Source organism: Vipera ursinii (genome assembly GCF_947247035.1).
Source record: "Vipera ursinii genome assembly, chromosome: 2".
Classification (NCBI taxonomy): Eukaryota; Metazoa; Chordata; class Lepidosauria; order Squamata; family Viperidae; genus Vipera; species Vipera ursinii.
The window spans coordinates 2,136,351-2,162,960 of NC_139513.1; the positions used below are offsets into that span (position 1 = coordinate 2,136,351).

Sequence of the window (26,610 nt, forward strand, 5' to 3'; positions counted from 1 at the left end):
ACTGTAAATAGCTATAATATATATGCTAAACAATAATCATACAGTATCAATTAGTACATATCATTCTCCTTAGTAATAAATATTCAAATTACATATCACATTCATTTCTCGCTAGTCATTTTCCTAACCATTGGTAAAATTTATCCCATGTTTTAAAATAAATTGAATCCTCTTTCTCTTTATTCTCTAAAATTAATCTGTCCATTTCTGTGCATTCTAGAATTTTCTTGATTACAATCTTCTCAGTTGATAGGTTTTCATTTTTCTACTATTAGGCAAATGCTATTCTCGCTGCTGTCAATACATGCAATATTAGATACTCATTCTCCTTTTCATACTTAGCTCCTAATATTCCTAACAAAACCAATTCTGGCTTAAATTCAACCTGTATTTTAGTCATCTTTTCCAACCATGTATGTATCTTAAGCAGAACTTTTTCGCTTTAAGGCATACCCACCAGATATGGTAATAGGTACCTGGCCTTTGTTTACATTTCCAGCAATTATTTGAAGTATTTTTAAACATTTTAGCTAATCTTATTGGTATCATATGCCATCTATAAAATATTTTACACACAAATTTTTTTATATGAAACTGCTTTAGTCAATTTAATATTTCTGTCCCATAATTTTTGCCAGTCTTCCAAATCTATAGAATATCCAAAAAAAAATGTGCCCATGTTATCATTGTATCTTTTACTTGTTCTTCTTCCATCTTTAAGTTTATTAGAAATCTGTAAAGTTTCTTAATCAGGTTTTCGTGTGTTTTTAATAATATTTGATCAAATTCTATCCTTTATAAAATCCCATTGTCTTTGCATTTTTCTATATCTTGTTTGAATTTGTAAATATGGCCACCATGCTAAGTCAATACCTTGTCTTTGTAGGTCTTGTCTGTCTTTCAATTTTCCTTCCTTATCTAAAATATCTTTGTAGGTAACAACTTTGTCATAGTTAATTAAATTTTGGAAAGCAAAAGCTTCCATTGTTGAAAGCCACTCAGGTAGTTTAATATATTTATTTATTTAATTAATTAGTTTTCTATACCGCCCTATTCCCAAAGGACTCAGGGCAGTTTACAGGGCAGTATTTAAAAGACAATATAAAATTAAGATAAAAATAGAATTAAAAAGAATTAAATTAATAATAGCCCAACAAGAAAACAATGTTAAAACCTAAAACTAAAAAAACCCTCAGTCCAGGCCAGATAGATCGAAAAGCCAGGTTTTCAGGTCCCGGCAAAACAAGCGCAGGTCGCGGGCAGTCCGGAGTTCCACAGGTAAATCATTCCAAAGGGCAAGCGTGCCCACAGAGAATGCCCTCCCTCTGGGGATCACCCGCCGGCATTCCCTGACCAGCGGCACCCTAAGGAGGCCCTCCCTATGGGAGCGCACAGGACAATGGGAATTGATGCCGGCAGCAGGTGTTCCCTTAGATAGTCCGGACCCAAGCCATTTAGGGCTTTATAGGTCATCACCAGCACCTTGAATCTCACCCGGAGGACAACTGGAAGCCAATGCAGCTCATGGAGAAGAGGTGTTACACGGGAGTATCGGGAGACTCCCATCACAACTCGCGTGGCCGCATTCTGCACCAGCTGAAGCCTCCGAGTGGTCCTCAAGGGCAGCCCCATGTAGAGAGTGTTACAGTAGTCTAACCGGGAGGTCACGAGCGCATGAGTGACTGTGCGTAGGGCATCTCGGTCCAGATAGGGGCACAACTGGCGCACCAGGCGAACCTGGGCAAAAGCCCCCCTGGTCACGGCTCCTATATGATCTTCCAAACTGAGCCGTGAATCCAGGAGAACCCCCAAGTTGTGAGCCCTATCAACGGGGGGTAACACTTCATCCCCCATAGTTAACGATGGACAAAACTGGTTCTCCCAAGATGCCGGTATGCACAGCCACTCAGTCTTGGCGGGACTGAGTCGAAGCCTGTTTCTCCCCATCCAAACCCGGACCGCCTCCAGGCAACGGGACATCACATCGAGGGCATCACTGGGTTGGTTCGGGGTGGAAAGAAAAAGCTGGGTATCATCAGCATACTGATGATACCCCACCCCGAAACCACGAATGAGCTAACCCAGTGGCTTCATATAGATGTTGAACAAGAGGGGAGAGAGAACCGACCCCTGAGGAACTCCACAAACAAGAGGCCTCGGGGCGGATCTCTGCCCTCCTGTCAACACCGACTGCGAGCGGCCCAGGAGGTAGGAGAACCACTGTAAAACAGTGCCCCCCACTCCCAACCCCCTGAGACGCCGCAGTAGGATACCATGGTCGATGGTATCAAAAGCCGCTGAGAGATCTAACAAGACTAGGACAGAGGAACATCCCCTGTCCCAAGCCCGCCAGAGATCATTCACCAGCACGACCAATGCCGTCTCTGTGCTGTACCCGAGCCTGAAGCCCGATTGGTACGGGTCTAGATAATATATTTTCTGCTTTATTGTTTCCCATTCTAAAAGAAGTACATTCCTTATAAAGTGATTTTGAAGGTATTTTACTTTTCTCATACCATAGAAAGGCATGCCAATCAATTTGTAGGTCATGCCCCTCTAGGTACAATAGTCTTTTATTTCTCAGCATTATCCATTCTTTAAGCCATGGTAAAATGGCTGCTTGATAATATAGTCTCCAGTCCTGGAGTCCAAATCCTCCACTATTTTTAGCTTCTTGTAACATTTTCACTTTAATTTATGCTTTCTTCCCTTACCAGATAAATCTCAATATTGTTGCATTTAGATCATCAAAGAAAACCGTTCCCAGTTTTACAGGGATTGTTTGAAATAGGAAGACTACTTTTGATAAAATATTCATTTTAACTGTAGCTATTCTTCCTAACAGCAACAGTTGAAGATTTTTCCACTTTTACAAGTCCAGTTTTATTTGTTTCAACAATCTTTCATAGTTATCTTCTTTTAATGTTATACATCTTGCTGTTAGGTGAATTCCTAAATGCTTTTTTAGTTATTTGTAGGTTTGTTTTTTTTGTTTTCTGTTTGTCTGTTAGGTTTTTTGTTAATACCGGTACTTTAATCTCTGTTTATTTTCAAACCTGCCAGTTCTCCAAACTTTTCTATTTTCTCCAACAGTTTAGTAGCTGTTTCAAGTGGCTCCCCCAAAATAAAAACCAAGTTGTCCGCAAAGGCTTGTAATTTGGACTTTGTTCTTTTATCTCCAATCCTTTAATTTCTATGTTGTTTAATATTTCTGGTCAATGTTAATATAAATAGCAGTGGGGATAATGGACACCCCTGCCTTGTATCTTTTTTGATATCAAAGTTTTCTATATAGTCTCCGATAATAATAATAATAATAATAATAATAATAATAATAATAATAATAATAATAATAAGAATAAGAAGAAGAAGAAGAAGAAGAAGAAGAAGAAGAAGAAGAAGTTGTTTAAGTTTAAGTTTATTGAATTTATATACCGCCCTTTTCCCGTAGGACTCAGGGCGGTTTACAAAGTATTTAAAAACGTTAATACAATACAAAAGTTAAAAACAGTTAAAATAATTAAATTTAATCCCTGAAAAAATATAGAACCCCATTTAAAAACTCTCAGCCTGGGCCGGAAAGGTCAAAGAGCCAGGTCTTCAGGTCCCGGCAGAATGACCGTAGGTCGGGGGCAGTCCTCAGCTCTACGGGCAGCTGGTTCCAAACGGCAGGCGCACCCACTGAGAAGGCCCTCCCCCTGGGTGTTATCCGCCAGCAGTCTTTTAGCGGCGGCACCCTGAGAAGGCCCTCCATGTGGGAGCGCACAGGACAAAGGGAACTTGATGCCGGCAGCAGGTGTTCCCTTAAATATCCCGGACCCAAGCCATTTAGGGCTTTATAGGTCATCACCAGCACCTTGAATCTCACCCGGAGAGCAACCGGAAGCCAATGCAGCTCTGGAGTAGAGGTGTTACATGGGAGTATCGGGAAACCCCCATCACAACTCACGCAGCAGCATTCTGCACCAGCTGAAGCCTCCAAGTGGTCCTCGAGGGCAGCCCCATATAGAGAGCGTTGCAGTAGTCTAACCGGGAGGTCACGAACGCATGGGTGACTGTGCGTAGGGCATCTCGGTCCAGATAGGGTCGCAACTGGTGCACCAGGTGAACGTGGGCAAAATCCCCTCTGGTCACGGATCCTATGTGATCTTCAAAATGCCACTTGGTGTGTGTGCGAAAGCCCTAATAAGCAGGCATATACATAGAATGAAGGCTACTGCTAAGCTTGTAAGCCGCCCTGAGTCTTCGGAGAAGGGCGGGATATAAATGGAATTTTTTTTAAAAAATTGAGCCGTAAATCCAGGAGGACGCCCAAGTTGTGAGCCCTATCAACAGGGGGTAACACCTCACCCCCCATCGTTAAAGATGGAATAGTCTGGTTAACCTGAGATGCTGGTATGCACAGCCAGGATTGAGACGAAGCCTGTTTCTCCCCATCCAGACCTGGACCGCCTCCAGGCAACGGGACATCACGTCGAGGGCATCACTGGGTTGGTTCGGGGTGGAGAAAAAAAGTTGGGTATCATCATACTGATGATACCCCACCCCGAAACCATGAATGATCTCGCCCAGCGGCTTCATATAGATGTTGAACAGGAGGGGAGAGAGAACCGACCCCTGAGGAACTCCATAAACGAGAGGCCTCGGGGCGGATCTCTTCCCTCCCGTCAATACCGACTGCGAGCGGCCCAGGAGATAGGAGAACCACCATAAAACGGTGCCTCCCACTCCCAACCCCTTGAGACACCGCAGTAGGATACCATGGTCGATGGTATCAAAAGCCGCTGAGAGGTCTAATGGGACTAGGACAGAGAAACAACCCGTCCTGAGCCCGCCAGAGATCATTCACCAGCGCAACCAATGCCGTCTCCGTGCTGTGACCGGGCCTGAAACCCGATTGGTACGGATCCAGATAATCAGTTTCCTCCAGGAACAGAGGAAGCTGATGTGCCACCACACTCTCAACAACCTTTGCCAGAAAGCAAAGGTTGGAGACCGGACGATAGTTATTTAAAACAGCCGGGTCCAGGGCAGGCTTCTTGAGGAGGGGTCTCACCACCTTCAAGGCATTGGGGAAGATACCCTCCTTCAAGTAAGCAGTTATTACTGCTTGGAACCAGCATCGTGTCTCCTCCCGAGCCGCATAAACCAGCCAGGAGGGGCACGGATCCAACAAACAGGTGGTGGAGCTCAGCCTCCCCATAATCCTGTCCACATCATCAGGGGAAACAGGATCAAACTCAGTCCAGATAACATGCTCAAGACCGTCCGATTCCTCCACATCAGACTCCGACCAGTCGGAGTCCAAGCCAGCCCAGATCTGAGCGATTTTGTCCATCAGATGATGACTAAACTCCTCGGCCCGTCCCTGTAAGGGGTCCTCCCTCACCTGGTTAAGAAGGGAGCGAGTTACCGTAAACAGGGTGGCTGGGCGATTATCTGCAGAGGCGATGAGGGCAGCGAAGTAGTTAGCCTTCGCCGTCCTCAACGCCGCAAGATAAGACCTTATAAAGAATCTTAGCTGCAATCGGTCAGATTCAGATCGGCTGGACCTCCAACCACTCTCTAGACCCCGTCTCCGACGCTTCATCACCCGGAGCTCCACAGAAAACCATGGAGCCCAGTGGGATCTGCGCCGAGTCAGGGGTCGCAAGGGTACAACACGGTCGAGTGCTTCGGTGGCTGCCTTTTCCCAGGCATCCACCAAGGCACTGGCCAGGTTGTGAGTGAGGGCAATGGGTATAGACCCAAGTGCCATTTGGAACCGTTCTGGATCCATTAGGCGCCTGGGGCGGAACCATCTGGTCGGTTCCGCAGCCCAGCAGCGGGGGGTAGCATAACAGAAGACCAGTCGCAGGAGATGATGATCGGACCATGATAGGGGGACAATAGCTGGCAAACCCCCTCCCAGATCATCCAACCACTGTCCAGATAAAAACACCAGGTCGAGAGTGTGACCTCCACGAGTTGGGCCATGAATTACTTGGGTCAGGTCCATGGCCATCATGGAAGCCATGAACTCTCGAGCTAACTCTGACAACCCTCCCAGGGCAGGCAGGTTGAAGTCACCCGAAACTATAAGCCTGGAGAACTCCACCACCAATCCTGAGAGGGTGTCGAGCAACCTGGGCAGGGCTGTTGCCACACAGCTGGGTGCCAGGTATGTGAGCAACAAGCCCATCTGAACCTGAGAGCCGCATCTCAGGAGGAGGGACTCACTCCCGCCTATTTGGACAATGGTGGTCTCCCGTGGACATAAAGTCTCCCAGAAAAAGAAGAAGTAGTAGTAGTAGTAGTTGGAAGGGACCTTGGAGGTCATCTAGTCCAACTCCCTGCTCAGGCAGGAAACTCTATTCCATTTCAGACAAATGGCTGGCCAGTCTCTTCTTAAAAACTTCCAGTGTTGCAGCATTCACCACCTCTGGAGGCAGGTTGTTCCACTGGTTAATTGTTCTAACTTTCAGGAAGTTTCTCCTTAGTTCTAGGTTGCTTCTCTCCTTGACTAGTTTCCATCTGTTGCTTCTTGTCCTGCTTTCAGGTGTTTTGGAGAATAGCTTGACTCCCTCTTTTTTGTGGCAGCCCCTGAGATACTGGAACACTATCAGGTCACCCCTCACCCTTCTCTTCATTAAACTACACATACGCAATTCCAGCAAACGTTCCCTATATGTTTTAGGATTATTCTAGCCGTTTGTTTATGGTAAATTGCTTGAATTTCATTTATAAAGTTTTTGTGGAAACCCATTTCCATCAACTGCTGGAACATAAATTGCCAGTTTAAAAAATAATAATAATAATAATAATAATAATAATAATAATAATAATAATAAGAAGAAGAAGAAGAAGAAGAAGAAGAAGAAGAAGAAGAAGAAGAAGAAGAAGAAGAAGAAGAAGAAGAAGAAGAAGAAGAAGAAGAAGAAGTAGTAGTTGGAAGGGACCTTGGAGGTCATCTAGTCCAACCCCCTGCTCAGGCAGGAAACCTTATACCATTTCAGGCAAATGGCTGTCCAGTCTCTTCTTAAAACCTCCAGTGTTGGAGCATTCACCACCTCTGGAGGCAGGTTGTTCCACTGGTTAATTGTTCTAACTGTCAGGAAGTTTCTCCTTAGTTCTAGGTTGCTTCTCTCCTTGACTAGTTTCCATCTGTTGCTTCTTGTCCTGCTTTCAGGTGCTCTGAAGAATAGCTTGACTCCCTCTTCTTTGTGGTAGCCCCTGAGATATTGGAAAACTGCTATATTGTCACCCCTCACCCTTCTCTTCATTAAACTACACATACCCAATTCCAGCAACCGTTCCCTATATGTTTAGCCTCCAGCCCCCTAATCATATAGCTCTTCTCTGTACCCTTTCTAGAGTCTCGACATCTTTTTTACATCGTGGTCACCAAAACTGGATGCAGTATTCCAGGTGTGGCCTTACCAAGGCATTGTAAAGTGGTATTAGTACTTCACGCGATCTTGATTCTATCCCTCTGTTAATGCAGCCTAGCACTGTGTTGGCTTGTTTGGCAGCTGCAGCACACTGCTGGCTCATATTGAGGTGACTGTCTACTAGGACTCCGAGATCCCTCTCACAGTTACTACTATTGAGCAAGGTACCACCTATACTATACCTGTGCATTTGATTTTTCCTGCCTAAATGCAGAACCTTACTTTTTTCACCATTGAATTTCATTTTGTTAGATAGTGCCCAATGTTCAAGTCTGTCCAGATCCTTCTGTATCTTAAGCCTATCTTCTGGAGTATTGGCTATTCCTGCCAGCTTGGTGTTGTCTGCAAATTTGATGAGTTCCCCATCTATCCCCTCATCCAAATCGTTAATGAAGATATTGAAGAGCACTGGGGCCAGAACAGAGCCCTGGGGCACCCCACTACACACTTCCTTCCATGTAGATGCGGTTCCATTCACGACCACACGCTGAGTATGGCCTGTCAGCCAGCTACGAATCCATTTGGTGGTGATGCTATCTAACCCACATTTTTCTATCTTCTCAAGTAGTAGGTTGTGATCTACTTTATCAAATGCCTTACTGAAGTCCAAGTAAATACAGCATTCCTCTGGTCCACTAATTTTGTCACTTGGTCAAAGAATGTAATAAGATTTGTCTGGCATGATCTGTTTTTGACAAACCCATGTTGACTTTTAGTGATGACTTTGCTTGCATCAAGGTGTTCGCTGATTTGTTGTTTGATTATCTTTTCCAGAATCTTCCCAGGTATTGAGGTCAGGCTGATAGGTCTGTAGTTTCCTGGATCTATTTTTTCTCTTTTTTGAAGATGGGAACTACATCAGCTCTCTTCCAGTCCTCTGGTAGTTCCCCAGTGCTCCAGGATCTATGAAAAATATAGTTCAGTGGTTCTGAGATCACGTCTGCCAGTTCCTTGAGAACCTTGGGGTGTAATCCATCTGGTCCTGGTGATTTGAACTCGTCTAGGCTGGACAGGTGGTCACTTACCATTTTCTTGCCTATCTTAACTTGCATTTCTATTCTGTTTTTTATGGCACTGTTTTTGGTAGGTTGGGCTGTTTTTTCCCTTTGTGTAAAGACAGATGCAAAAAACGAGTTAAATAGTTCTGCTTTCTCCCTATTGCTTGTCACCTTCTTGCCACTTTCCCCCACTAATGGACCAATCATTTCCTTAATTTTTTTCTTGTTTTTTATATGTTGAAAGAAGCATTTTTTGTTATTTTTGACTTTGGTCGCAAGCCTTAGTTCATTTTGAGCCTTAGCTTTCCTCACTTCATCTTTGCAGGCACGGGCTATTTGCTGATATTCTGACTTAGTCATGTGCCCCTCTTTCCAATTCTTATACTTGTCCTTTTTATCTTTCTAGCATAGTTTGAGTTAACTCTGTAGACCTGATCCAATTCTCCTTCCATTTGAGTCTTCCCCACTCCTGGAACATCTGCAAGTAACTCAGTTATCAGGTCTAGGAGGTCCTCTTCCTTGTCTTCTATTAAATTTTGAAATCTTAAAAAGTATGATGCCCGCTCCATGAGAGAATCTTCCAATTCTCCATTTATTTGGACCAGTTTTTCCTTTTCATCTTTTAAGGATTCAATTTTTGGTCAACTTCGACTGACTTATCTTCCATTTTTTGGATCCTTTGCTGATTATCTGTAATAGTTTGTTTAAAGTTTTCAATCTGAGAATCTATGGTAATATTTTTTATTCATTTTATCAAGATCATTTTTCAAATCTTCATAGTTTTTTTGTCGAGGATGCCGTCTGGGCTGCAATTGCCTGCAAAATGGTCTGAGTGTCTTTTTGTTGGGCATCCATTTTTTCTTGCTGCAGCACTGTCGTAATTGATTTTTGATATACTGGACTTGCAGAGGTTGAGGCAGGGGCAGAAGATCCTTTTCTCCCAAGTTTAGATAGGTTTGAAGTGCTCATCTTGGTCTCTATATCTTATACTGTAATCCACAGTGGCCAAATAGCCAGCATTTATAATCCAATAAGCTCCTATTGGTAGGAGGAAAAATCCACAATAGATAAAAATTTAAAAAGGTAAAATTGTATAATTAGGAAAATTCTAAAAAATGCCAAGATTTTAGAATGTGGAATGTTCCCACATTTTATAGGCTACAATTTCTTTTCATAGAGAAATCTACCTTGTTAATGCTTTTGTCATTTCATGTTTTCTGTGCATCATTGTGCAACATGAAACATAAATCAGATCTGAATTCATTCCACCTCCTTCTACCATTTTGTAACTTTTTATTACACACACTCCCTCCACCCAAGTTCTCCTCCGTATTCATCTGTTTTCTTCATTTTTTGTTCAATGTGTATTAAGTAGGGCATCATTTACAATGTGCCACAACTGTTTCCAATAATTTATTCACCTTTCAAAATTAGAAAGGTTAATAATCAGAAAATATGTTTTTGAAAAGCTGTATTAAGGTAAAAAGCACAAACTCACAGTCATGCTTGAAACAGTTTTCTCCAAAAGCATAGCAATGCTACGGTCCCCTAACGTGTCAAGTACGATTGACCTTTCTGATCAACTTGGCACAACAAAATGAAATGGAGCACTAAAGTAACATTTAAAACCTTGAGAAATAGAAAATATAGTACTGATTAATCTGTCAAACTGAACAGTGAATAATTTAAATCAAGCAATTTAAGTCCTTTCTTTAGAAAAAAATTGCTCATATGGTACACGGATCAATAAAGTCCCTTTCAGCTGGGTTAATGCAATTCTGCACCAGACTGGAGTGTACATATAAACATTTGGGAGACATTTTCACTTGTAAATCAAACTTGTACATAGTAAACCAAACTTCATATAGTATATGAAGAAAAAAGCTTAAATACCTTGCTACTGTCATGGTTGCGATAGAGACGAATAAAGCAGAACTCTAAGACGTACAAATTCATCAAAAAACATGTTTATTGTTACAAAGTATCTTCAGGGTCAAAAGTGAAAACAAGATTAAAGTTCCCTCCAAAAAGTTACATTATTATAAAGTTAAACTTCCCACCCCAGTACTGTGCAAGCAACTACATTTCCCAATAGAATAGTTTGGCGGGCTTTCTTATACTATGCCCAATCCCCAATTGCGGGAGCAATAGATGACCTTGATTCCCATGGGACATTGGATTGTTTTGACTAGCGAAACACCTGGACAAGGCCCGCTTCCTCCATTCCATCTGGCAACTTGAAATGAGGGGGGAAATGGCTGCAGCCAGTCTCATTTTCAAAGTTGACAGCTATATATTTAAAGAAAGCCAGTATTTTTAACCCAATTAGAACTAAAATGAATACACAGAGACACACTTTTCCTTTTTTGGCTTACGTACACTAGTTCTTCACAAACCCTGGAGACTGATCTCAGATTCACTTCAGATGTTGCTTCTGCTGAAATAAAGCACTTTGATGACCAAGCAGAGTTTTGGAGTAATGAGAGGGGCAATTGTTTAACAGACTTTCTTGAGAAAATTAATCAAATAGGTAATACCTCTGAAATTAAGAACTCCATCCTGGCAACTTTCCAAAATCCAAATACATTTATTCACTGCTCCTATGGCAATCCTCCAAAAGAAGGAAGATTGTTCTCCACATTTTTACACAATGTTATTCTTTTTACACTCCATATTTTTAGATGGTTTTACCTGACAGTAGATACTTTTATACAAATTAAGGACACTTCAGTCTCTACTTACTTACTTACTTCAGTCTCTACTTACGGGAGCACCTGCTGCCGGCATCAACTTCCCTTCGTCCAGTGCGCTCCCACAGAGAGGGCCTCCTTAGGGTGCCGTCGGTCAAAGAGTGTTGACTGGCGGCCCCCAGGGGGAGGGCGTTCTCTGTGGGCGTGCCAGACCTTTGGAATCATTTACGGGTGGAGCTCCGGACGGCTCCCGACCGTCGCTCCTTCCGACGTGACCTAAAAAGATATTTATTTGAACAAGCCGGCCTGGTCTGATGGGTTTAGGGGTATTTTAACGCTTTGTATTAATCTATTGAATTGGGATGTTTTATTTAATATTTCTTTTAATTTTTATATATTGTATTTTATTGTATTGCCCTGTACACCGCCCTGAGTCCTTCGGGAGAAGGGCGGTATAAAAATTAAATTAATAATAATAATAATAATAATAATAATAATAATAATAATAATAATAAAGCAGAGTTCCAGGAGCAGGGGTGAAAGGGATGGTTTTATAGGGGGATGAACACTGGGTGAGCACACGCATAAACACCCCCTGCTTTTGTGAATGGGGTTGTGAGTGCCCAAGCTGACATTCATGAAAGTGGCACGCTAAATGCCTGCGATGTTTGTGTTGACACTTGTTCAAGTGGTGCGGCAAACACCTGCAAAGCTTTTGACAAGGCTCGCTTGAGCATAGCCACAAACTCCGACTTTCACAATTCTCTCGTGAGGATGTAGGCGCACGAATAAACATACACAATGGCCATCCCCTCAGGTAGCTGAGCGGCCAATAACCCATGACCGGTAGGAGGAAACAATCCACAGATTAGGGACCCTTGCCCTAAAGGGATCTCCCTCCATCCTGTATGTATCCCTGATATGACTCACATTAATAGGGGAAAAATTTCATTGCTTTACACAGGATATTTTTCCGCCCTCTGTGGATTCTTTCTTGAGAAGCACTCTGTTTTCACCAAAACTCCTTCGGTGTTGCAAACGTTTCTATTTCTCCCCTGTGTGGATCCTCTTATGGGAAGTAAGGAGTCTTTTTAATCTGAAGCTCTTCCCACATTCTGTGCACTGATGCAATTTCTTCCGTGTGTGGGAACTAATGTGGTAAGTAAGGCTCCTGCTTGAACTCAAGCTTTTCCCACATTCATTGCATACATACAATTTCTCTCCCGTGTGGATCCTGTTATGGGAAATAAGGGTGCGGTTAGCACAGAAGCTCATTCCACATTCCAGGCATTTATACGGTTTCTCTCCTGTGTGGGTCCTTTTATGGTAAGTCAGATGGCCACTGCCAGCGAAGGTCTTTCCACAGTCTGTGCATTTATAAGGTTTTTCCCCTGTATGGATCCTGTGATGGGAAGTAAGTTGACTGCTTTGGCTGAAGCTCCTCCCACACTCCATACATTTGTAGGGTTTCTCTCCTGTGTGGATCCTTTCATGAGAAGTAAGAGAACTCTTTTCAAAGAAGTTCTTTCCACACTCTAGGCATTTATACGGTTTCTCCCCCGTATGGATTCTTTTATGGCAAGTCAGGTAACTGCTGGTTTTGAAGCTCTTTCCACACTCCATGCATTTATACGGTTTTTCTCCTGTGTGGACCCGTTTATGGGAAGCTAGGGCAGAGATTTGCCTGAAGCCCTTACCACATTCTATGCATTTATAGGGTTTTTCTCCTGTGTGGATCCGTATATGAGAAGTAAGAGAACTCTTTACACTGAAACTTTTTCCACACTCCAGGCATTTATAGGGTTTCTCTCCTGTATGGATCCGTTTATGGGAAGCAAGGGTACCACATGTCCTGAAGGCTTTTCCACATTTTGTGCATTTATACGGTTTTTCACCTGAATGGATCCTTTTGTGGGATTTCAGTTGAGTACTATATCTGTAGCTCTCTCCACACTCAATACATTTATAAGGTTTCTCTCCCGTATGAATCCTTTTATGGGAAGCAAGGTGACAGCTTTGCCTAAAGCTCTTCCCACACTCCATGCATTTATACGGTTTTTCTCCCGTATGGATCCTTCTATGGGAAGTACAGGAACTCTTCACACTGAACCTTTTACCACAGTCCACACATGTATAAGGTTTTTCCCCTGTATGGATCCTTTTGTGGGATTTTAGACAATTTCTGGTCCTGAAGCTCTTTCTACACTTCATGCATTTGTAAGGTTTCTCCCCAGTGTGGATCGTTTCATGACAAGTAAGAGAAGTCTTTATAGCAAATGTCTTTCCAGACTCCATGCATTTATAGGGTTTCTCTCCCGTGTGGATCCATTTATGGCGGTTCAGGTGACTGCTGGTTTTGAAGCTTTTTCCACACTCCAAGCATTTATATGGTTTCTCTCCTGTGTGGACCCGTTTATGAGAACAAAGGGTATAGCGTCTCGTGAAGCCCTTTCCACATTCTATGCATTTAAAGGGTTTTCCTCCTGTGTGGACCCATATATGAGAAGTAAGAGAACTCTTTTCACTGAAGCTCTTTCCACACTCCAGGCATTTATAGGTTTTCTCTCCTGTATGGATCCTTGTATGGGAAACAAGGCCACCACTTTGCCTAAAGCTCTTCCCACACTCCATGCATTTAAAGGGTTTCTCTCCCGTATGGATCAATTTATGCCTAGTAAAAGAAGTGTTCGTCCTGAAGGTTTTCCCACAGTCTACACATTTATAGGGTTTTTCCCCTGAATGGATCCTTCTATGGCATATCAGGTAACTACTAGTCCTGAAGCTCTTCCCACACTGTATGCATTTAAAGGGTTTTTCTCCAGTATGGATCCTTCTATGGGAGGTAAGGGAACTCTTCAAAGTGAAGCTTTTATCACAGTCCACACATTTATAAGGTTTTCTGCCTGTATGCATCGTTTTGTGGGATTTGAGACACTCCCTGTCCCTGAAACTCTTTGCATACTCTAGGCACCCATAGGGTTTTTCTCTGGTGTGCATCCTTTTATGAAAATAAAGCAACTGTTTGAACTGAATCTTTTCCCACAGACTGGGCACTTATGGGGCTTTCCCCCTGTGTTCTTTTATGGGAAGTTAGATTACCTCTCCACCCAAAGGTTTTTCCACAGTCCACACCTTTGTAGAGCTCCTCCCTTGCCTTGGTCATTTTATGGGGAATAGGTTTATTACTCCTGAAGCTCTTTCCAGTTTTGAACTGCTTACTAAAATTGGGGTTTGCTTTGAGTCTTTTTCTACTCTGACATTTCCCCGTATTTGCTTTGCAATCGCCTTGGGTCCTGGACCGATCTATTTCCAAACATTCAAGAATGGATTTTCCTCTGCAAGTGTTCTTCTTTTCATATTTCCTCCTCTCCCGTTGATTTATAGGTGTCTCTTCAGGTATTTCAGATTGGACGATTTGCAATTGCATTACATTTGGCTCTTGGTGATTTTCCTTCTGCGCATCCAGTCCTTGAGGGGGAAGAAATATGAATTAGAATAATCCACAACATGCCATTTCCTATTCCAATGCATAGATTTATCTATTACTAGGCATCTACGGAGAAAGAAATGGGGGAAATGACAGCATGAATATTAGTTATTAACTTAAAAGACTAGAATGGCTCCTGATCTAACCCTCATTCTTGGCAGTTAAAAATTTAAAGGAAGAACAGGTCTGGACATGAGGATGTGGCACACAATTTGTCTCCCATATGGTGCATCTAACTTACATTCAATAAGAAAACGTATGTCATTGAAGTTAAGGCATTGAAGTTAACATCGGATGTTCTTGCTTGACAAAAACATCCTCTCCCTCATCCTCTTCCTAATAGCTCTGCAGTGATGACACGGGCCCACAATGACCACAAGACCAAATGTCGACCCTTGCCAGAATGACTGATCAGCCCACTGATCTCTTTCTTTTAAATGAAATTGTGCTACTTAAGAGGACAGTGAGGGCAGACTGGAATTAACATTCGAGGACAAAAGAAGAGATGAAATCATTTTTAACAAGATAAATATAGATGTAAATTGTCACTAAAGAGTCTAGTGAATCATTGCTCTGACTTAATTTTCCTCCAGAGGAAACCTTATCTAAGGGGGCCAACATCGCAGACATTTCCAACATGACTTCTCGATGGAGGGCTTTTTGCCTGGTATCCAGCAGCGACCACTCTTTGCTACTGAAATGGACAGCCACCCCCTCAAAGGACACAGGACCCTGAACAAGGAAGAATCCCTGTGAGCACATTCAGTAGAATTTGCGAGACTCCTTTCATCCACAAATTTTAAAAACAGAAAGTGAAAATTCCTCATTGGACATTTCCCTAGCTGGACTCAACACATTACCTGCTAAAATAGGCAGAATTCACAGCCTATGGCTGACAGCCAATTAAGGCATGACTGCTGACCTTCAGTGTCATCAAACTACCTTGATAAAGTTGCAGTGTGTGCCTTAGACACACCATCTACCAAGGGCTCCACCATTTCATGATGTTTGCAAGAGATTCTGTGGGATTTGTGTCTGACATGGTAACCAGGAGGTCTTTGTGGTTCTTTGAAAAACCAGCCTTGCTCCCATTCATGAAAATACAAGGAAGACATTTCTGGCCATCATGATTCAAATGATACACAAAGCAGTTTCTGCTTCTCCTGTTTTTATCCCTTTCCCCAATGATACAAAAAAAAGATATGTATAGATTTAGCCTAACTATTTGTGTGTCCTGTCTGCTTTACTTGGGACAGACAACATGAACTGCCAGGTGGCGTTTTTTGAAATCAGAATGATATAACCACTAAGGCAGGGGTGTCAAACTCAATTTCATTGAGGGCCGCATCAGTATTGCGGTTGCCCTCAGGGGGCCGGGTGGGTATGGCCAGGGTGGGCATGGCCTACTGGGTGGGCGTGGCTAGAGTGCATATGGCCTACTTGGTGGGCGTGGCCAGCTCTACATCGTTCGCATCAAGGGTACCTATGGGGGCCTGGGCAGGAGTGGGACAGATCTGAGGGTCTCTGGCAGAAGGAGGGTCTCTCGGCCAGGGCCAAAGGCAGTGGGGGCCGTTCCCTCACTGTTTCGAGGATGGCTTCGCGGGCCACATGAAACCACTTCGCGGGCCCCCAGGCCTTCTGTTTGACATGTCTGCACTAAGGAATTCCAGACATTTCCAAAACTTAAATGTTGAGAGGTGGGCCTAGTTTGACTGATCATGAATTTACATTTCTAATTTCCTTATTGTGCTTTGCTCAGGAATAGCAGTATCATATGTTGAGTCCCAAAAGGAAACTAGAAGTTCTCTACTGCTCCCTCATATTAGTTGCTGATCTCTTCCTTCCTACCTGAGTTGGGAATCCAGAGGCTCTTTCAGCTCCACCAATAGAAGGAGATAATTCAGTGTACAACAGTGACTCCATTTCATCCACTGGGAAGGAAAGAGACAGCATGGAAACAGGAAAAGGTTCAACTTCTTTTCTAGCTTGAAGGCACAACTGAAGATTTCTTCCTGTACTGCCCAGGAAACGTCCATTGCCCTCTTCTACACTCTGCCTTCGGTGGCCTTTCATAGGCTCCATCATGAGAGCGAAGAACAAAAGGAGAAGACCAAACCCCACCACAGACTGAAGAACAAACCTCAATTGCATTGTTCTCCTGACCTTTTGGAATAACATATGGAAGTACACTTGGCAACCAAAGCATTCGCTCAATCTCTGCAAATTCTCCCCCTCCCCCATTCCCTGCAGCTTGAAACCATCATGGAAGAGCAATTCGTGAAATTCTAGCAATCCAGGAAAATGCCTGAAAAGACAGGTGGAGTCAGAAATGGTCCAGCAGGGATCTGTGTAGGAATTGAGTCGAAATTATCTCTAAAGCAAGGCCAAAAAACAGGTTGCTGTCTTCTGCATCATTGAGAACAAAGAGAAATCTCTCATCATGGAAGGAATTCCTTTGTGCCTTAAGTCTTGTAGCTTGAAGAGAGAATTATTGCTTTCTCATTTAGTCACCTTCTACTAAATCCAATGACCAAGACAGGAGAAAACAGAGAATTAAGGATAACGAGAACCTTTCCAGAAAATCTCCAATCCAGCACAATGGTCTTCCCTCACATAGTGAGGTTTCCTGAGATTGGCTTTTATCCTTGGGGATTCCTCTGAAACACAGATCATGAGAAAGATTTGTGGGATCCACCCAATTACTCCCCATTCCTGGAAGGATCTCAGAACCTGAAATAGAAGCAAAGGAGGACGGGACATGAGAGGATCTGGATTTTATGTTCTTTCCACAAAGCGGCCAAACCCTTGTGACCATCGGTGGTGATGGATGAGGCCAATGGGAGAATTGGCCGAAAAGGAGATACTCTTTGGAAGAATGCAAGGACAATTTCTTTAATGAGGTTCTCTAAATTACCTACTTGCATTATCAACCATCCAAAACTCTCTCAGGAAGGCATTTAAGAATTCAAGCACACAAGGATCCCTTCACATTTCCCAAAAGAAGTATCTCTGACCTGGGGCACTTCCGGAGCAGGGGGCCGGACTAGAAGACCTCCAAGATCCCTTTCATTCTATTCTTGCTTCTTCTCCTCTGCCACGCTCGCCAGGAACCTTTCAGCCACTGGCACCGTCGGGCAACTGGTCTCTGCTGGCTCTCCAAAGATCCTTCCCGTCTTGGAAGCTGAACCTGAAGGAGACGTGAGCAGGTGGTCCCTTTAGGCTTCCTCTCCCCTCCCCTGTTGTTGGATCTCCTGCATGCACAGCCCGGAGCAGTTACGGGGTGGATTCCCCGCTCCCTCCAAGCCTCGAGATTCAGTCTGTTTCTCCTCCCCTAGGGAGGATCTGAGTCGCGGGAGCCCTTCTTGCCCGCCCACTTCCACCCCCCACCGCCCAGATTCCCGGGGAGGAACTCACAGGCCGCGGGCTCCCGACCACGCAGGAACTGAGCATGCGCAGAATCTGAGCATGCGCAGTGTTATACAGTCAGTCTGCAGCTCAGAGAGCGCCTCCTGCTGGAAACGGAAGTAAAATCACAGTCGTGGGATCATCCTTGGATCTGCCCTGGAGGACGAGCTCTGCCCTTTAGCACCCGGTAAATGCCGTGGAGAGATGACAGGCCTCCCTTGCAGAAAGTCTCCCGGAGAGTATACGGATTCCGTACTTTTGGGAGCCGAACGATTATCGCCCCCCACCGTCCCTCCCGCGCGCTCTTCCTCCTCCTCTCTTTCCCTCCCTCTCCGTCTCTTTCTCTCTCTCTTTCCCTTTCGCTCCCTCCCTCCCTCCGTCTGTCTGTCTTGGCCTCTCTCCCATTCACTCTCCCTCTTGCTCTCTCTCTTGGTCTCTCTTTCCCACTCGCTTTCTCTCTTGGTCTCTCTCTCTTCCTCTCACTTTGTTTTCTCTTTCTTTCTCTTTTCCTCCCTCCCTCTCGCCCTCCTGTCTGTCTCTCTGTCCCACTTGTTCTCTCTCTCCCTCTCTGTTGCTCTCTTTCTCTCCCTCCCTCCATCGCTCTCTCCCTTTCTCTTTTCCTCCCTCTCCCCCCCCCCTCTCACACACACAACCTCTGGCAGAACCTGACATCTTGTGCTGCTTTTGATATATTTTGAGAGCTTGATGCCTGGTGATGTTTCCCTCTGTTGTAGACCACATCCTCATAAAACTGTGATCGGAGTTGCCAGGATCACATCCTTTTCATTTTCTCCTCCTTCACATGAAGAAGCCAGGAGGGACCATCCGTTTCTATCCTCCAAACATCCAATAAAAGCCTGCCTCAAGTGACAGATTTGACCCAGATTTTTTTTATCTATCCATATATAAATCTCAGGAGATACATCAATATTTCCCTAAGAAATGAGAATGCAGACTCAGTCATGGATCAGTCGAGCTTCAGTAGTTATATCACTTGTAATAATTATGTAATTAAGGAGCGTGAGAAAAATGCGGAGGGGAAAAGGACAGCCACTGCCTAGAAGACAGAAATAATATAAGAATCAGAATTACCCTAGTTCCATGGTCCCCTCCAGCGGTAGTTGCACATAATGAGGGTAAGACTCTCACCACCCCCACCCCCGAGTCCCAGTTCCTCAATTTCTGCTCCAAAGGACTTTCTGGATTTTTTTTCCTTTGAAGACGTTTTGATTCTCATCCAAGAAGCTTCTTCAGCTCTGACTACTCCCCATCATCCAGTCAGAGCTGAAGAAGCTTCTTGGACGAGAAGCGAAAAGTCTGCAAAGAAAAACAAGAAAATCCAGTTGCCTCTTGAAAAAAACCACCATCGGGACTCCAAAGTCTTTCTCCAACAGGGAGAAATCACGAAAGACTCTGCCCGGAGACAGATGACATGGCAGAAAGGAGGATTCCCATTGGCGCAACGTATTCCTGGCAAGCCAACGCCAAAGCATCCCTGTCAAGACACCACCCGCCTCCCAGTTCCACCTCTCCCTACTTCTCTTGGGAGGGAGTTTGCGGAAAGCCTCCATGGGCTCTGCTGGTCCCCCTGTTTCTGCTGGAGGGTGAGCTGGCGAGGATCCCAGGAAGGGAGAAAAGGGGCGCCGGGAATCCCATGAGAGGCGTCGGGGGGAAAGGCTTCAGGGCGAGGGAGGCGGGACCTTGCAAGGCTCCTCCCTTCCCACCGTCTCCCTTCTGGCCACGCCCCTCCCAGGGCGATTCCCTCAGGCGGCGAAGCGGGAAAAGCCGCTGAGAGAAAGAGACGCGGCTCTGAGGGAAGAGCCGCCATCGGGTTTCTTCGGGGCTCCTCAGAGATGGCCTCGACTTCTTTTTGTCCGCCGGAGTCTCGATGAGGCCTCCTTCGGGGGCCCCCTCCAAAATCCTTTTCCAGCCCCTTGGAGGGCCCATACTGTCCAAAGGCGTTGAAGTGTCTCCGATTCAGGCAGCCCTCACAACCCATAAGGGAGCAGGGCCACACTTGGGGGGCAGCCCCATTGATGCTTGGGGTTCGGGGGGGGGAAAGGGACTGGGATCCTCCTCCGGGGAGACGTTGGGGAAAAGGCTGAAGGGTGAAGCAAGACTCAGGGCGGCTTACAATTTAAGCACAAACCAATGTGCTTAGCAATAGCCTTCATTCTATGTATATGCCTGCTTATTAGGGCTTTTGGGGCCCCCCAAGCGGCATTATTACAAAGTCAGCTTATTGCCCGTTGGGTCCTCATTTTACCTACCTCGGAAGGATGGAAGGCTGAGTCAACCTTGAGCCTGGTGGAACTCGAACCTGCACTAATTGCAGGCAGCTGGTGTTACTTAAGGAGGCATTAGCCCACAGCTCCACCAAGGCGGTGGTCTTTGGGGCTCCCAAGGATGCACCTGGCTCTTTCTTTCTCTCAGTCTGACTCTGAATTAGGCCTCCCTCTCTATGCCCCAACCACCAGTGCTGAAGAGGATGAAATTGACCGGTTCTATGAAGCCCTACAGCACCTTATAGAACTAACACCCAGAAATGATGTCCTTATCATCATGGGGGATTGGAATGCTAAAGTAGGAAGCCAAAAGATAACTGGAATAACAGGCAAGTTTGGCCTTGGAGTACAAAATGAAGCAGGGCACAGGCTGATAGAATTTTGTCAACAGAATACGATGGTCATAGCAAACACTCTTTTCCAACAACCCAAGAGACGGCTTTACACATGGACATCACCAGACGGTCAACACAGAAATCAGATTGACTATATGCTCTGCAGCCAAAGATGGAGAAGCTCTATACAGTCAGTAAAAACAAGACCAGGAGCTGACTGTGGCTCAGACCATGAGCTTCTCCTTGCAAAGTTTAGGCTTAAATTAAAGAAAGTAGGGAAAAGCGCTAGGCCAGTCAGGTATGAATTAAATCATATTCCTGTTGAATATACAGTAGAGGTGACAAATAGATTTAAGGAATTAGATCTGATAGACAGAGTGCCTGAAGAACTATGGACAGAGGTTCGCAACATTGTACAACAGGTAGCAACCAAAACCATCCCAAAGAAAAAGAAATGCAAGAAAGCAAAATGGCTGTCTGAGGAAGCTTTGCAAATAGCTGAGGAAAGGAGGGAAGCGAAAGGCAAGGGAGAAAAAGAAAGATATGGCCAATTGAATGCAGAATTCCAAAGAATAGCTAGAAGAGATAAGAATGCCTTCTTAAATGAACAATGCAAAGAAATAGAAGAAAACAATAGAATAGGGAGGACCAGAGATCTTTTCAAGAAAATTGGAGAGATGAAAGGAACGTTTCATGCAAAAATGGGCATGATAAAGGACCAAAATGGCAGGGACCTAACAGAGGCAGAAGAGATTAAGAAGAGGTGGCAAAATTACACAGAAGAATTATACAAGAATGAGCTTAACGTCCCTGATAATCACAATGAGGTGGTCACTGACCTCGAGCCAGACATCCTAGAATGTGAAGTGAAGTGGGCCTTAGAAAAGCTGAGCAACAACAAAGCTAGTGGAGGTGACAGCATTCCAGCTGAGCTATTCAAAATCTTAAAAGACGATGCAGTAAAAGTGCTACACTCAATTTGCCAGCAAATTTGGAAAACTCAACAGTGGCCACAGGATTGGAAAAGATCAGTTTACATTCCAATTCCAAAGAAAGGCAGTGCCAAAGAATGTTCAAACTATCGCACCATTGCACTCATTTCTCATGCTAGTAAAGTTATGCTTAAAATTCTACAAGCTAGACTCCAGCAGTATGTGGATCGAGAACTACCAGAAGTACAGGCAGGATTTCGAAGAGGCAGAGGAACTAGAGATCAAATTGCTAACATACGCTGGATCATGGAGAAAGCTAGAGAGTTCCAGAAAAACATCTACTTCTGCTTCATTGACTATGCTAAAGCCTTTGATTGTGTGGATCATAACAAACTGTGGCAAGTCCTTAAAGAGATGGGCATACCAGACCATCTTATTTGTCTCTTGAGAAATCTATATGCGGGCCAAGAAGCAACAGTGAGAACTGGACACGGAACCACTGATTGGTTCAAAATTGGGAAAGGAGTCCGGCAAGGCTGTATACTGTCACCTTGCCTATTTAACTTATATGCAGAGCACATCATGAGAAAGGCAGGGCTAGATGAATCAAAAGTTGGAATTAAGATTGCCGGAAGAAACATCAACAACCTAAGATATGCAGATGATACCACTCTAATGGCAGAAAGTGAAGAAGAACTAAAGAGCCTGGTGTTGCGGGTGAAGAAGGAGAGTGCAAAACTTGGGTTGAAACTAAACATTAAGAAAACCAAGATCATGGCATCTGGCCCTCTCAATTCCTGGCAAATAGATGGGGAAGAAATGGAGGTAGTGACAGATTTTATTTTCCTTGGCTCCAAGATCACTGCAGATGGGGACTGTAGCCAAGAAATTAAAAGACGCTTGCTCCTTGGGAGGAAAGCCATGGCAAATCTAGACAGCACACTAAAAAGCAGAGACATCACCCTGTCAACAAAAATCCGTATAGTCAAGGCTATGGTCTTCCCAGTTGCAATGTATGGCAGTGAAAGCTGGACCATAAGAAAGGCTGAGCGCCAAAGAATTGAAGCCTTTGAACTATGGTGCTGGAGAAGACTCCTGCGAGTTCCTTGGACTGCAAGGCGATCAAACCGGTCAGTCCTAGAGGAGATCAACCCTGACTGCTCTTTAGAAGGCCAGATCCTGAAGCTAAAACTCAAATACTTTGGCCACCTAATGAGAAGGAAGGACTCACTGGAGAAGAGCCTAATGCTGGGAAAGATTGAGGGCAATAGAAGAAGGGGACGACAGAGAATGAGGTGGCTGGATGGAGTCACTGAAGCAGTAGGCGTGAGCTTAGATGGACTCCAGAAGATGGTAGAGGACAGGAAGGCCTGGAGGAACATTGTCCATAGGGTCGCGATGGGTCGGACACGACTTCGCAACTAACAACAACAACTCTTTTCTCTCAGGGGCACCCTCCAGCCCGCCTCAAGAGCCCCTTTCTAGCACCCTCAAATCTCTTGGGGCCATCATGTCCCTGATTTAGGCAGGCCGGATAAAATACCCTAACCCTAAAGGAGAAGAACAATTGCCCCCTCTCAATTCAACAGTTTCTCTGATGGGAAACCTTCCCCGCCCCCAGTGATTCTCTCAGGGTCACCCCATGGCTGAGGCAGAATGATTGGGAGGATCCCCACATCCTGGGACATGATCCCCTTCAAGTCCTTGGTCTCCATTCACCCCTAAAAACCCTTCAAAATAACAATAATAATAAAGTTGGAAGGGACCTTGGAGGTCATCTAGCCCAACCCCTTGCTCAGGGAGGAAACCCTATACTATTTCGGACAAATGGCTGTCCGGTCTCTTATTAAAAACGTCCAGTGTTGGAGCATTCACCACGTCTGGAGGCACTGGTTAATTAGAACAATTAACAGGAAGTTTCTCCTTAGTTCTAGATTGCTTCTATCCTTGATTAGTTTCTTACAGGTCTTCATTTTCAAAGGGAAGATGGAATTTCTGGCTGGAGAATAAATACTTTTATTTAATGTATTCAATTTATATATTGTTTAATTGTATAGAATGGGAAGATAAATGTTTTCCCACTTAATACCCAGAAACACCCCTCTGTCAGAATCCATTTATATCACATTCATAAATGTATGTTTAAAATATTGTGCCTTCCCTGGATTCTGCCATTTCTCGGAGGGGGAGAGAAGGTGTTTATTCAGCCTGGCTGGAGACTGCATTAAAAGACCAGGGAAAACCCTTTTGATCTTAGGACAACAAAGGAGGGGAAGGGAGGGGGATCTGGTTTGTATCTCCATTTGAATCTGAAAAAGAAGGAGGCAATAATCATAAAGACACGGGAAGTTCCCTCTTTCCCACGAAAGGGTTGACACCGAAGTTTAATTGATGTGGGTCTGACCAAATGGGTTTTGAGGGGAGTGGGCTGAACCGGGAACTCTTTATAATAAAAAGCATAAGTTGTAACACAATGCCAAATCCTGTCTTCTATTTCCACAACCGATCACATCCTAGTAAAACCTCCCTCCAAGAGTTCTTTATTTTCCTAAGATGTGGATTGGGGTGGGTCCTGACACCCTTTCCCTTGAAGCACAAATCCTTGCCAGCCACTCAAACGCCAAATGTACATTCAGACTGTAAGGTAAAGGTAAGGTAAAGTTTCCCCCGCACATGCGTGCTAGTCGTTTCCGACTCTAGGGGCCGGTGCTCATCTCCGTTTCAAAGCCGAAGAGCCAGCGCTTGTCCGAGGACATCTCCGTGGTCATGTGGCCGGCATGACTAGACGCCAAAGGCGCACGGAACGCTGTTACCTTCCCACCGTAGTGGTCCCTATTTTTCTACTTGCATTTTTACGTGCTTTCGAACTGCTAGGTTGGCAGAAGCTGGGACGAGTAACAGGCGCTCACTCTGTTACGCGGCACTCAGGATTCGACCCGCCAAACTGCCGACCTTCCGATCGACAAGCTCAGCGTCCTAACCCACTGAGCCACCGCGTCCCTTAGACTGTAGAAAGCAGCAAAAAGGTTTCAGTTCTCTGGTTCCCATTTAAGTCCTCTGACGTAAAGGAAAAAGATATTGTTGGCTGAAGCACTATCAAGCACTATCAATGCTGCATGGACTATCTCCACAAATGTAAAATTGTATAATTAGGAAAATTCTAAAAAATGCCAATTTTTTAGAATGTGGAATGTTCCCACATTTTATAGGCTAATTTCTTTTCATAGAGAAATCTACCTTGCTAATGCTTACATCATTACATGGTTTTCTGTGCATCATTGTGCAACATGAAACTTAAATCAGATCTATATTCATTCCACCTCCTTCTAGCATTTTGTAACTTTTTATTACACACACTCCCTCCACCCAAGTTCTCCGTATTCATCTGTTTTCTTCATTTAAGTTTTCTGTTCAATGTGTATTAAGTAGGACATCATTTACAATGTGCCACAACTGTTTCCAATAATTTACTAACCTTTCAAAAATAGGTTAATAATCAGAAAATATGTTTTTTGAAAAGCTGTATTAAGATAAAAAGCACAAACTCACATTCATGCTAGAAACAGTTTTCTCCAAAAGCATAGCAATGCTATGGTCCCCTAATGTGTCAAGTACGATTGACCTCTGATCAACTTGGCACAACAAAATGAAATGGAGCACTAAAGTGACTTTTAAAAACCTTGAGAAATAGAAAATATACTACTGATTACTTTAATCTGTCAAACTGAACAATGAATAATTTAAATCAAGCAATTTAAGTCCTTTTTTTAAAAAAAACATTGCTCATATGGTATACTGTTGGATCAATGAAGCCATTTATAAAGTCCCTTTCAGCTGGGTTAATGCAATTTTGCACCAGACTGGACAAATAAACTTTAGGGAGACATTTTCATTTGTAAACCAAACTTGTACATATACAGTATATGAAGAAAAAAGCTTAAATACATTGCTATTGTCATGGTTGCGACAGAGACAATAAAGCAGAACTCTGAGGCCTGCAAATTAGTAAAAAAAACATGTTTATTGTTACAAAGTATCTGTAGGTTCAAAAGTGAAAACAAGACTAAAGTTCCCTCCAAAAAGTTACATTATTACAAAGCTAAAGTTCCCACCCCAGTACTGTGCAATCAACTACATTTCCCAATAGAATAATTTGGCAGGCTTTCTTATACTACGCCCAATCCCCAATTGCGGGAGCAATAGATGACCTTGATTCCCATGGGACATTGGATTGTTTTTTTTTTAAATTCCATTTATATCCCGCCCTTCTCCGAAGACTCAGGGCGGCTTACAAGCTTAGCAGTAGCCTTCATTCTATGTATATGCCTGCTTATTAAGGCTTTCACACACACACCCCAAGCGGCATTATTACAAAGTCAGCTTAATTGCCCCCAACAATCTGGGTCCTCATTTTACCTACCTCGGAAGGATGGAAGGCTGAGTCAACCTTGAGCCTGGTGGGATGCGAACCTGCACTAATTGCAGGCAGCTGGTGTTACTTAAGGAGGCATTAGCCCACTGCTCCACCAAGGCTCTAGCGAAACACCTGGACAAGGCCCGCTTCCTCCATTCCATGTGGCAACTTCAAATGAGGGGGAAAATGGCTGCAGCCAGTCTCATTTTCAAAGTTGACAGCTATATGTTTAAAGAAAGCCAGTATTTTTAACCCAATTAGAACTAAAATGAACACACAGAGACACACTTTTCCTTTTTTGGCTTACGTACACTAGTTCTTCACAAACCCTGGAGACTGATCTCAGATTCACTTCAGATGTTGCTTCTGCTGAAATAAAGCACTTTGATGACCAAGCAGAGTTTTGGAGTGAGAGGGGCAATTGTTTAACAGACTTTCTTGAGAAAATTAATCAAATAGGTAATACCTCTGGAATTAAGAACTCCATCCTGGCAACTTTCCAAAATCCAAATACATTTATTCACTGCTCCTATGGCAATCCTCCGAAAGAAGGAAGATTTTCTCCACATTTTTACACAATGTTATTCTTTTTACACTCCATATTTTTAGATGGTTTCACCTGACAGTAGATACT

The 26,610-nt window shown here is 44.0% G+C and overlaps 1 protein-coding gene across 2 annotated transcripts; it reads right to left on the reverse strand.

Moving 5' to 3' along the window:
• Positions 1-10,422: 10,422 nt before the first annotated feature.
• LOC310634127 (uncharacterized protein) lies at positions 10,423-17,792 on the reverse strand. 2 transcript variants are annotated; one of them, XR_014491157.1, is made up of 3 exons: positions 16,454-16,844; positions 12,049-14,586; positions 10,423-11,394 (listed from the first exon to the last, which is right to left on the reverse strand). XR_014491157.1 is itself a non-coding variant. In XM_083352201.1 (3 exons), exon 3 carries the CDS (start codon positions 14,113-14,115, stop codon positions 12,163-12,165), a length of 1,953 nt encoding a protein of 650 aa, XP_083208327.1. In that variant the 5' UTR covers positions 14,116-14,586; positions 16,454-16,536; positions 17,620-17,792; the 3' UTR covers positions 11,602-12,162. The 2 variants fall into 2 exon arrangements, 1 of the variants encoding a protein (XP_083208327.1); XM_083352201.1 differs by lacking the exon at positions 10,423-11,394 and adding an exon at positions 17,620-17,792 and having other exon boundaries at positions 11,602-14,586; positions 16,454-16,536.
• Positions 17,793-26,610: the final 8,818 nt, after the last annotated feature.

Coding starts and splice junctions, on each gene's coding strand:
- LOC310634127 (XM_083352201.1), bottom strand. CDS start 14,115: ATGCACACCAGAGAAAAACCCTATGGGTGCCTAGAGTATGCAAAGAGT.